Source organism: Doryrhamphus excisus, chromosome 13 (genome assembly GCF_030265055.1).
Source record: "Doryrhamphus excisus isolate RoL2022-K1 chromosome 13, RoL_Dexc_1.0, whole genome shotgun sequence".
Lineage (NCBI taxonomy): Eukaryota > Metazoa > Chordata > Actinopteri > Syngnathiformes > Syngnathidae > Doryrhamphus > Doryrhamphus excisus.
In genome coordinates this window covers 2,163,229-2,175,000 of record NC_080478.1, presented here as the reverse complement: position 1 = coordinate 2,175,000, position 11,772 = coordinate 2,163,229, and the positions used below count along the sequence as shown (strand labels likewise).

The following is an 11,772-nucleotide window of genomic DNA, read 5'->3' as shown; positions in this document are numbered from 1 at the left end:
CTTTGTGTGTGTGTACATTGTACAACCGAGGCTTTGTGTGTGAGTATATGTGTAACTACGTGTGTGTGTGTGTGTCCAGGTCCAGAGCATCAAACAGGCCAACGGCTCTCTGAAGGAGAAGCTGAAATGCGGCGTGGATGAGTTCAGACAAGACGAGGTAACCATGGCGACATCACGCCGCCGCCACACTGACGGTAAGAGTATCGCCTCATGACGCGTTTGGTTTTTGGTTTAGGTGAACTGGAAGACGAACGGTCGCTGGAGCACAGACGAGCAGCTGCTGGCCGTCCAAGGTAACGCAACGCCAACATTTCGACATCACGTCACGTCGCCTCGCCGCGCTTCTCACGTCCTTTCCGTAATCGACAGCCATCAGGAAGTACGGGCGGGACTTCCAGGCCATCTCAGATGTGATTGGGAACAAGTCGGTGGTCCAGGTGAAGAACTTCCTGGTCAACTACAGACGCAGGTTTAACCTGGATGAAGTCCTTCAGGAGTGGGAGGCCGAAAACGGCTTGGAGGGCCGAGACGGTACGGAGAGCAATAAGGCCGGTCCGTCAGATGACGATGCGTCCAAGGGTGAGATATGGATGGATGGGGGATGGGGGGGGGCACAGATCCCCCCACAGTCCTTGTTGTGGTAACCAGACTGTGTCACCGAAATGTAAATCGATGTTGTACGTTTTATTTACATCGTTTATTTCCACAGATGTCGCCCTTGCCAATGGTTCCTCTGACCTTTGACCTCGGTGGAGTGTGTGGAGGTACGACTCCGCCCCCTGTTCAGCATTATCGCTTGGATGCTGGTGATGAACTATTACATCATCGCTTCCGTATCGCTACGGAAACACTTTTTTTAAAGGGTTGTTTTTATTAAATGCATTTGAAAGCAGGTGTTTGCATGATGATGATGATGATGATAATAATAATTATGTTTGGACGTCATCTGAACGACATAAAACCACCTTTCCACTTATGTGATTATTTTTTTTCACGGGGCGCAGAACCCTTGGCGGTATTCCCGTGTGCATGCCTGGATGAGAGAATGGGATTCCCCTGAAAATGAGGTTTTATGGCTGGTTGGGTGCGTTTTTGTACTTCAATACTTCAATTGGTAGATTGAACGTGATTTATGTATATTATATTGTTGACAAGGTAATATGTATAGAACATAGTGTATGTTTTCTACATATTGTGCCATTTATATAACACTGGAGTAGCTAACTCAATGTAAGCTATATAAATAAGTATTTAAAAGGGGTAGAAGTTATTTTTTTATAGCTTATTTGAGACACTGCTTTTATATAGCTTACACGATATAATTTAAAAAATATAAATGACATATATATATGATAAAGGATATATAAATCAGGGCTGTAACGTCCACAGTACATAAAGGCGATCAGGTACGATGGGTCGCAAAGACAAGGACGCCCCCTGGTGGTGGCGCAGCGTGCAGTGATGGGGGATTTCCTGGGCGGAAGCAGCGGAGGGGGTTTCCACTGTGACCCGAACAGTCCTGCTGGCTGGAGCTCCGTACCTCCGTACTGGTTCCCAGTCCGTTTGCATCCCCACGACAGTACCGAGGGGACCCGCTGAGTCTTGAAAGCCGGAGCGGACCATGAGGAGGCCCGCGGCTGGGGAGGAAGCGGCAGGTCGGCGGTTTGAATCCCGCAGAGACGCGTCGAGGAGCTGCTGAGCCCAAACTGATTCATGTGAGTCAGCAGAACCGATGGAACCTCCAGACAGTCGTTTGAAAACGACGCGAACGACGACCTGGTGCTCGAACTCTTTCAGTAGCTTCAATGACTACATGCTAACTGCTAGCATAGCAGGAGCCAGTAAACACAAGCCAGACCTGATCAATCGAACTCAGATCGAAAGTGAAATGGGACGAAATTGTACGTTTTTGGTTGAATTAAATGTAATATTGACTATAATACGCGATAGTTAGAATATTTAAAGTATATTTTGATGTTTGATCAAATATATTTTTATTTAATTTCTTTGGTTTGGTATTGATCAGCAGTCAATGGCTTGTTTCTATTCTTAAAGAGGTGTGTTTAACCTTTTTTTATAGTGAGGATTGCCTACATGCATTGAAGGATGGGGACATTTTTATCAATTTTGTACATGAAAGATGCTAAAAATAATCTAGTGTAGGTCAATATATGCTAAGCTATCATTTTTTGTGTTTTTATAGCTGAAAGCTAATTAACTGCGGTGTCACGAGACGAGCCGATGCACGAGATTAGATTAGATTTCCTTTTAATACGTCAACTTTCCTGCTGTAAAGTTGACATTTCTCACAGCCAATTTATGCTGTTTAACGTATGCAGCATTTCCACTGTATGTCTTTTGAATTAATTGTCCTGGCTGGTACTTGGAGATGGTCTCAACTTGCTAATTATTATTCCCACATGGGGGCTGTGGCATTTGGCTTTTGCAAGCATCGTAACAACTTTTCCCCTCTTAATTTCTACAACGTTACTTAGCATTCTTCTACTGTGTGTGTGTGTGTGTGTGTGTGTGTGTGTGTGTGTGTGTGGTAGTGATTGACTGACAGGAGGTCTCACTCTCTTCGCCATTTTGTGTATCCTCTTCCTGCCTGTTTGGATTTGAGATGAGGAAAACAGACAAACTTGCACACGGCAATAGATGGGGCCTTTATTTATCTGTGATTTATTATCATGAGATCATTTTTTTTTCTGAATGAGAAATCTTGTCACGTTTTGATCTCACCAGATGGATTAATCAATGTCAGTAATCGTCAGCTGATTAGTGCGATACAGTAATCCCCCCTTTTATCGTGGCTAATTGGTTCCAGACCTAACCATGATGTGAATTTCCATGAAGTAGAACTCCTTCATAGATTGAATATTTACATAGTTATGTCCAGGGGCGTCACTAGGCTCTGAGGACAAGGGGGGGCTTAGCCCCCTGGAGATGCACAGGATATGTAGTAAAAAAAAATGCAAAAAATCCAAATAAGGAACAAAATGCGGGATATAAGTTTCCCACTTTTGGCCAGATTTAGTAGAGATACTCAATAGTTTTAGGCCACCATTAAATGTACACAAGTACACACAATCTATACTGCAAAACCGCTGCTCAAGCTCTGGAACCATTCTGTCCTGTGGACAGTCATCGATTATATAATAGTCATTATTATGTTATTAATTAGTCTATTATTTTTACTATCATCATTATTCTTCTTCTGATTATTACTATTTTTTTAATTTAATTATTAAATATTTTAATAATTTAATTTATTTTTATTTTTTATATAAATTTTTTAATACAATTATTATTTATTTAATATAATAATTGAATAATTAGTATTACTACTACAATACTAGTAGTAGTAGTAGGCTAGTATTAGCCAGCTTATTGACCTGCTTTTGCCCTATTATATGAAATTTGTCAGAGATTTTTTTTGAAAAAAAAAAAAAAAACAATAAAAAATATAAAATTATTTAGTGGGGCTAAAATAGGCCTAATGATGCCACAGGTTATGGCACAACAAATTTAATATTTACTTCATACATTTTTTAAAATCATCTTCAGATAAAGAAACAAAAAAAATGTATTTTTTGGACTATAAGTCGCTCCAGAGTATAAGTCGCACAAGGCCAAAAATACATAATTAGATCGAAAAAAACATACATAAGTCGCACTGGAGTATAAGTCACATTTTTTGCGGGTAATTAATTTTCCAAACTACTTGACAAAAACAAATATTACGTCATTTTGGAAGGCAATTTCAATACAATAACAATAAAAGAATAAATAAAAGAATAGAGAACAGGCTGAATAGGTGTAAGATATGCTAACACAATGCTTATTCAGCTACACAAAAATAACAGAAAAGGTGTCCAGTGTTTATGGAACATAAACACTTTTTTCATTTATAAGTCGCTCTGGAGTATAAGTCGCAGGAACAGCCAACCTATGACAAAAATTGTGACTTATAGTCTATCTGGTTGCAGCTGCTACATTGTTTACCACTCAATGTAAAGTCTTCATTTGTTAATTTGTGCATGGATATTTCATGTTATTGATCGACTGATGATTGGCTGAACAATAAATTGTGTTTGCTTATTAGGTCATGTCAGCTGGACGCAGTGTTGACAGGAGGGAGGTGCAGGTTCCCCTCCAGCAGGTGGCGCCTTCTCTTGTTCTGCCCCTGTCTGTGGCCCCGCCCATCACCCCGCCTCCTAGCCGACCAGCCAATCCCTGGCCTCCGAGTGACTCTTCACAAGGTGAAGTTATTCCATTGACTTTTGATATTTCCATATTGTGGACACATGGAGGTGCAATTCCGCTATAAGCTACTCTGTCACATTATTGCTGTAGGAGGGGGGGCGTTAATGCACAGGGGTGTCAAACTCAATTTACCTGGGGGCCACTGGAGCTAGGGTCTGGGCAAGGCTGGGCCGCATCAGGTTTTACAAAAAAAACAAAACGCATTTATTAAAAACAGAAAAATATACAAACTTTTTCAGTGATTTGGTTCCGATTTTCTACAATAAAAGTTCTGATAAAACATTCCACTGTTCTCAAATATCTTAATTTTTATTTTTCTGCACAAAATAAGATGAAAAATAAATAAACAAATCAAGAATAAAGAAAATCAATGAATCAGTAATAAATAAATATAATAATAATAATAAAAACTTAAGAAAGCACATATAGTTGGTGGGTAGACAAATGATTTTTTTCATATTAAAATGAACAAAGCATTATTAGAGCCCTGTAGACATGACAAAACACGACTATAGTCACATTTATACTCTTTTTATTTACAACATATTGCGCAACTGCAGGGTCTTGAGACACATGCTAACTCGCAAACTAGAGCGCTAGCGACCTCAACAGTAGCCTTCAAGTTATTTCCTTTCAACTTAAATAGCCAAAAACTTACCACTTCCACACGGATAGGGAGGATAACTATTAACAGTTATTTAACCTTTAACATGAACATGAATCAAACGTAATATTTTTTTCTGGGTACATGATACCATACAGCATCCATATCAAACATTAAACTTTCATGTCAAGGCGGGGGCCTCAAACTAGTGTCCTGCGGGCCACATTTGGCCCACGGGCCGCGTGTTTGAGACCCCTGGTTTTATATGTGTGTGTGTGTGAGTGCGAAGGCTTTAAAGTGGGCGTCTTCTACTCTTATATCCAGGGGTCACTGCGGGCTTCCTGCCGCTTCATGGTGGCTTCACGGATCGCTTTGTTGAGAGTCCTGAGGAGAAGTATCTGTGCGAGTCCTGCAGGCTGGTCCTGTGTCAGCCTCGCCAGACCGAGTGCGGACATCGCTTCTGTCAGAGCTGCATCGCTGACATCCTCAGGTGACGCGCACACGTTTAGCTGCCTCGTGGACCTGCCGTAACTCCAGTTTTTGTGCCCTGCAGTCGCCCCAACCCCGTGTGCCCGGCTGACATGGAACCATTGTTCAGCAACAAGGTGAGCGACGCTAAAAACAAATTCATGACCGTTATTGAGCAGCGACTGACAGCTCGCTTGCTTTTCAGATCTTTCGAGACGTTTGCTGCCATCGGGAAATCATGACGCTGAAGGTTCACTGTCGCAGTGAAAACAAAGGCTGTCAGGAGCAGATGAGTCTGCAGCAGATACCCGTGAGCGTTGTCTTTGCATTACTTTGGCAACAAGGACCACGTTGGCTGATCCGGTGGCTGATCACCTGATCAATATCGCACGCAGGAGCACCTCAACGTGTGTCCGTTCTTCGAGGTTCCTTGTCCGCTGGGGAAATGCAAGGAGCGAATGATGAGGAAAGAAATTCCTGACCACCTGAGCTGGAAATGCAAACACCGAGAGGCCGCGTGCGACTTTTGTATGACCAAGATGCCGCTGACCGACCTACAGGTAAGCTATGACATCATGCCTGTGATGTCATCGCTGACATCATAGCAGTGACGACGCGGCTGTGATATATCATTTCTGTGACATCGTGGTAATTTGACGTCGTGATATCGTTGCCGTAACATTATGGATGTGATATCGAGGCTGCCCCTGATGTCACGGCTGTGATATCGTGTGATGTCACGGCTGTGATATCGTGTGATGTCACGGCTGTGATATCGTGTGATGTCACGGCTGTGATATCGTGTGATATCACTTCATGGGTTGGCGATAACAGCTGCACGGTATGTTGTACTATAAAGGATTGATGATAAATATTATTATTATAATTAATTTTATAATTAATTTTATAATTAATTTTATAATTAATTTTATTATAATATTATTATATTATCTTATTATTATATTATTTATTATAATAATTATTATTATAACAGCTGCACGGTATGTTGTACTATAAATGATTGATGATAAATATTATTTTTTATAATTAATTTTATTATAATTATATAATTATTAATAATATAATATAATATAATATAATATAATATAATATAATATAATATAATTATATAATGATTAACTATTATATTAATTAATTATTAATTATATAATTATTAATAATTATTATAATAACAGCTGCATGGTATATTGTACTATAAATGATTGATGAGAAATAGTATTATTATTATTTTTTAATAAATAATTTTAATTATTTTTATTATAATTATAAAATTATTATTATTATTATTATTATTTTGAGACAAAATTAACCGCTAATATAATGATAATATACATAATTGCTAACATATTTATTCATTCATTCATTTTCTACCGCTTATCCTCACGAGGGTGGCGGGGGGTGCTGGAGCCTATCCCAGCTGTCTTCGGGCGAGAGGCGGGGTACACCCTGGACTGGTGGCCAGCCAATCACAGGCCACATATAGACAAACAACCATTCACACTCACATTTATACCTATGGACAATTTGGAGTCGCTTATTTTTATTTTTATTTTTATTTTTATTTTTATTTTTATTTTTATTTTTATTTTTATTTTTATTTTTATTTTTATTTTTATTTTTATTTTTATTTTTATTTTTATTTTTATTTTTATTTTTATTTTTATTTTTATTTTTATTTTTATTTTTATTTTTATTTTTATTTACGAACATGAAAAACATCCAAAGCACAACAAACCAACCCAAATCAATACAAATACAAATACTAATGTATATATAAACGTACACATGTTCGAAAGACGAAGAAGTCTTTAACCTAGCATGTTTTTGGAATGTGGGAGGAAACCGGAGTACCCGGAGAAAACCCACGCATGCACGGGGAGAACATGCAAACTCCACACAGAGATGGCCGAGGGTGGAATTGAACCCGGGTCTCCTAGCTGTGACGTCTACGCGCTAACCACTCAACCACCCTGTAGCCCCATGGCTAATATATCATAATGCAAAACTGTCCTCTGCAATTGTCGTTTGTGACGTGTATTTTTTTTATCAATCTGTCAAACATTTGCAGCATTTCTTGAAATGAAGATATTAAAGAGCAGCATTTCTTTTTGCAATGCAGCTGTGAGTACACTGTGAGCACTTACCGTTTTTGGATTAACTTTGTCGACCAAACTGTCAGGACAAAGGCTCAGCGTCTGGAGGTGCCATTTTGTTTTACCTGATGGGTAAACTGGGTGGAGTGGTGATGTCTCAGGTGGCTATGCTAGTTAGCTGTGCCACCACTTTCAAACAAATGGGTCTGTATTGATGGGCTAACTTTGGTCGTTCGGTTTTGGAGCTGGATCTTACCTTGCGTGGCTCCTCAGGGGGTTGCACTCCTGTGTGTTTATGCTAGCGGTTCCGCCTCCCCCCACACAGAGACAAAGTAGTCTCTTCCAACGTGTTTGGAGGCAAGAGATAAGGAAAACGAACGTGCCGCCCATAGGGGTATATTGAAGCCGGTTTTCATTTATGGTGCGATTTATTGCTCATCCGAGGCGGAGATATCATAGCTGTGACATCATCACTGTGGCATCATGGCTGTGACATCATCACTGTGACGATCACTCGGATGTAATGGCTGTGGACGTTCACACCAAGGTTTTGTTGTAGAAACATCAGGAGACGGTGTGTCCGGCGTTCCCCGTGTCTTGTCCTAACCTCTGCTCCTTCTCCTCGCTGCCACGGCGCGAGGTAACTAGTCACATGATGCTCCCAGTGTGTGTGTGTGTGTGTGTGTGTGTGTGTGTGTGTGTGTGTGTGTGTGTGTGTGTGCGTCGCCGCTGATTGTAGCGTTTGTGTTCCAGCTGGCCAGTCACCAACACGAATGTCCCAAAGCTCAGGTGAGCTGTCCGTATCATCGCTACGGCTGCTCCTACAAAGTAAGCCCACCTGCGTGCTCGTCTTAGCTGTCTTGAGTGTGGTTGTCAATAAAGTTTGTTTCAATCAGGGTTTGAATCAGGACGTCAGACAGCATGAGACATCTTCTGCGGCCGAGCACCTGAAGATGATGCGTGTGAATAACGTTTCCTTGGAGAGCAAGGTAACGTCCTCTCATCGTCTTCTTCTTCACTGGCTCCTCACTGGACCTTCAACGTATATGCGTGCGTGCGTGCGTGTGTCCGTACAGGTGGACGAGGTCAAAGGTGAGTTGATGGACAAGTGCAAAGTTCTTCCCGTCCTCAGCACTCGTCTGTGCGAAGTGGAGAACCAGAACAATGAGCTAAGGGAGAAGAGTCGACACATGGAGCAGAAAGTGGCGTCCATGCAGGTTAGTGTTTCTTGTCATGTGCATCCCGTCACATGACCACATGACGCGTCACGCTAGCTAAATCATTTTGCATAAAACATCTTAACTAAATATATTATATATCATAACAAATGGGTATTTATAGGTTAACTTCAGTCTCGGGCTGATACTGGCACTTGGGGGGCATGATACTGGGCCTGATACCAGACGAACCATGTGATGATCTTATTATCACATAATATTTAATTAAAAATTTATTTCAAGAAATGTTTCAATTTATTACATGTATTACATGTATATGTAAACAGTGTAAACACAATAATTTCAACAATATTTCAACAATTTATCAACAGTCTTATCATATCAATATAGCTTACAATTAAAGTTCTGATGTTTATATTAACAGTGATATTTCCTGTCACGTGATTGGAGTTCAGAAAGTTAAGCCCGGAAGCCCACTTCACTAACTAGGAGTTTTGTAGCGCATAGTTACAGACTGGAGACTTTACTAGTGGCACACGCTAGTATGCTGTTCTCTGATTGGTTGTTTCACTAGCCTGATACCAGAACAGCGCGCTCTGAGTGGACAGCTAGGGGGGCTGATACCGGACATGGTTAAACTCTATATTTGATCAGTATCGCCGCCCTGGGCTTTGATACAGTATCATTTTAGCCTTTTCCCGTATCATTCATGGGTGGTTTCTAGTGTATAGGGACAATTAATGCTGTAGTATGTGATAATATCAGTTACCGGCAACTTCACAGCTAATAGCTTATAGCTATTATATACGCAAAGCGAATCAGTGATCACTGTCGCCCTCTAGTGTTCTGAAAAAGAAGTGCACAACGAACAAAGTCAACATTCTAGTTATCTGTCTGTATATTCTTTATAATGTAAACACTTGGAGGTGTATAATACATCTTATTGTAATGCTTTTTATGGTGTATACTACATCTTATTAAAATACTCTATGCCGTGTTTAATACACACAGTTTAAATGGTATTTAATACATTTTATTCTAATACTTTTTATGGTGTATAATCTTTCTTTGTGTATTCAGAGGTGGATTTCCTTAAAAAATGGTTGCAATTTATAACACATGTTCATAGTTATTTGTCATTATCATTTTTATTATTATTATCATGTTTGCTTCTGGTAGATGTTTTTTTTTACATCCTGAATTGTTTTCTCGTTTGACAAGGTCCTTGTCTGAGATCTGAAAAAGTCTCTAAAGTGTTTGAACTTGAACTTTGTGGCATATTTTGAGGAACATGTAGTAGGACACGTTGAAGATAGCAGTATACAAGTAAAGCTTCTAGAAGTTTCCACAGACTCGACTGAGGTGAGCAAAGCTGCACAGCGTCACATGACCATCTGTGTGTCTCTGTCTAGAAGCTGATGAGCTCTCATTCAGAGAAGCTGTTGGAGGTGGAGCTTGACCTCCGTTCCCTCACTTTGCTCAGAGAGGAGCTGGACAAGCTCCGCCTGTCTCTGGACAACGTCCGCAGCAGACTCAACACCGTTGAACAAGGAGGACGCTCCGGCAGTGGAACGCTTACTTTGGGTCAGAAGACACATCGGACATTGGACACCTGATGCGGATGGTCGTCTAACTCTGTTTGCCTTTTCGCAGCCTCCCTGGAGACGCAACAGCATCGCCATGGCGACATGCTGAGCGTACACGACATCCGGCTGGCCGACATGGACCTGCGTTTTCAGGTGCTGGAGACCGCCAGCTACAACGGGACGCTCATCTGGAAGATCCGTGACTACAAGAGACGGAAACAGGAAGCGGTGGCCGCAAAGACTTTATCGTTGTATTCACAGCCGTTCTACACGGGATATTTTGGCTATAAAATGTGCGCGCGCGTCTACCTGAACGGAGACGGCATGGGCAAAGGGACGCACCTGTCGCTCTTCTTCGTGGTGATGCGGGGCGAGTACGACGCTCTGTTGCCTTGGCCCTTCAAACAGAAGGTATTACAAACGTACCGCCGCTCTCTGGAACGCCGAGTCATCCGCGTTGTTGTCCGTCCCGTCAGGTGACGCTCATGCTGATGGACCAGGGTGCGTCTCGGAAGCACCTGGGCGACGCCTTCAAGCCCGACCCAAACAGCAGCAGCTTCAGACGTCCCGCCGCAGAGATGAACATCGCCTCCGGATGTCCTCTCTTCGTTTCCCAGAGCGTCCTGGAGTCCGGCAGTTACATCAAGGATGACACCATTTTCATCAAGGTGACCCTGCTAAGCCCTGCCCCTTTTCTCAAAATACTATAGAATATACTAGATACCTGTAGTATTGTGGGACAAGATACAAGATGTAGTTACTACGAGATATTAGTACAAATACTAGATAGTTGTAGAAAGGGACAGGCATGAGACACAGTTTCCTTTTCATGAGTTGGACTGAATGTTTATGGAATATTTGGGTCGCTAGGTTACCGTGGATACGTCTGACCTTCCTGATCCGTGACCGTGTGACATGACCTGGCCACGCCTACCCGGTGACGATAATTGGGGAGGACCCTCGTCCCAGCTGCCAGCCAGTCCAGCAGTAGCTAACCCAACCAGTGTGTGGTGAGGACATTGTTATTGATGCTGTGCATCAGGCTTCACTTCCTGTTGCGAACTTCCTGTTTACTGAGGCATCCTGGGAAATCGGCTGTGAAAGCATTCAAATGTTCATGAGCGCCGTCATGATAACGTGCTTCTTGAAGTTGGACTCGATAAAACAAAGCGTCCTGAGGGACAACGATGAGTGGGCGGATAACGTTCCTGGATGGACGTGAGGTCGTGACTTTGATAGACGTTCCTCTGTGGCCTCAGAGGTTGTACCGTTTGAATGTTTGTCCAAATAATAAGGAAATAAGAAAACCTGTGTGTTGTCGTTTTGTGAAAATGAGCGTCAAAGGGAATAAAGAGTATTTCACGATCCATTCTTTGATCATCCAACCAATATAAAATCCTTTGCTTTCTGATCTCAACATACTTGTATGATTGTCCAGTATAGCGTCTGTGATGCGTCATGATACAATTTACTGAAAGTTATGCAAACATGAGCGCTGTCATCAACAGGAACCCAGTACTAACTTTATTTAAACACACAAATGGAACTAACATATT

At 41.5% G+C, this 11,772-nt stretch overlaps 2 protein-coding genes across 3 annotated transcripts in view; both read left to right on the top strand.

The window, feature by feature from the left end:
* Positions 1-971, top strand: part of LOC131140104 (REST corepressor 1-like) — a 6,022-nt gene extending 5,051 nt beyond the window's left edge. Inside the window, exons 10-13 of the mRNA XM_058090233.1 lie at positions 80-157; positions 236-293; positions 370-579; positions 710-971. Of these exons, the coding sequence (XP_057946216.1) occupies positions 80-157; positions 236-293; positions 370-579; positions 710-744 (381 nt within the window). The 3' untranslated portion in view covers positions 745-971. The remainder of the gene's footprint in view (positions 1-79; positions 158-235; positions 294-369; positions 580-709) is intronic.
* A 475-nt stretch (positions 972-1,446) lies between these two features.
* LOC131140103 (TNF receptor-associated factor 3-like) lies at positions 1,447-11,761 on the top strand. 2 transcript variants are annotated; one of them, XM_058090231.1, is made up of 14 exons: positions 1,448-1,715; positions 4,106-4,262; positions 5,195-5,360; positions 5,424-5,475; positions 5,544-5,648; positions 5,734-5,898; positions 8,012-8,092; positions 8,206-8,280; positions 8,349-8,441; positions 8,529-8,669; positions 10,043-10,214; positions 10,284-10,627; positions 10,693-10,884; positions 11,087-11,761. In XM_058090231.1, exons 2-14 carry the CDS (start codon positions 4,109-4,111, stop codon positions 11,120-11,122), a joined length of 1,776 nt encoding a protein of 591 aa, XP_057946214.1. In that variant the 5' UTR covers positions 1,448-1,715; positions 4,106-4,108; the 3' UTR covers positions 11,123-11,761. The 2 variants fall into 2 exon arrangements, with proteins under 2 accessions (XP_057946215.1, XP_057946214.1); XM_058090232.1 differs by lacking the exon at positions 8,012-8,092 and having other exon boundaries at positions 1,447-1,715.
* Positions 11,762-11,772: the final 11 nt, after the last annotated feature.

Bases quoted from the DNA above. Each gene is read 5' to 3' on its own strand.
- LOC131140103 (XM_058090231.1), top strand. From the start codon at position 4,109: ATGTCAGCTGGACGCAGTGTTGACAGGAGGGAGGTGCAGGTTCCCCTC. The intron at 5,476-5,543 runs GTGAGCGACGCT...CTTGCTTTTCAG, and splicing joins AACCATTGTTCAGCAACAAG to ATCTTTCGAGACGTTTGCTG. The intron at 8,442-8,528 runs GTAACGTCCTCT...GTGTCCGTACAG, and splicing joins ACGTTTCCTTGGAGAGCAAG to GTGGACGAGGTCAAAGGTGA.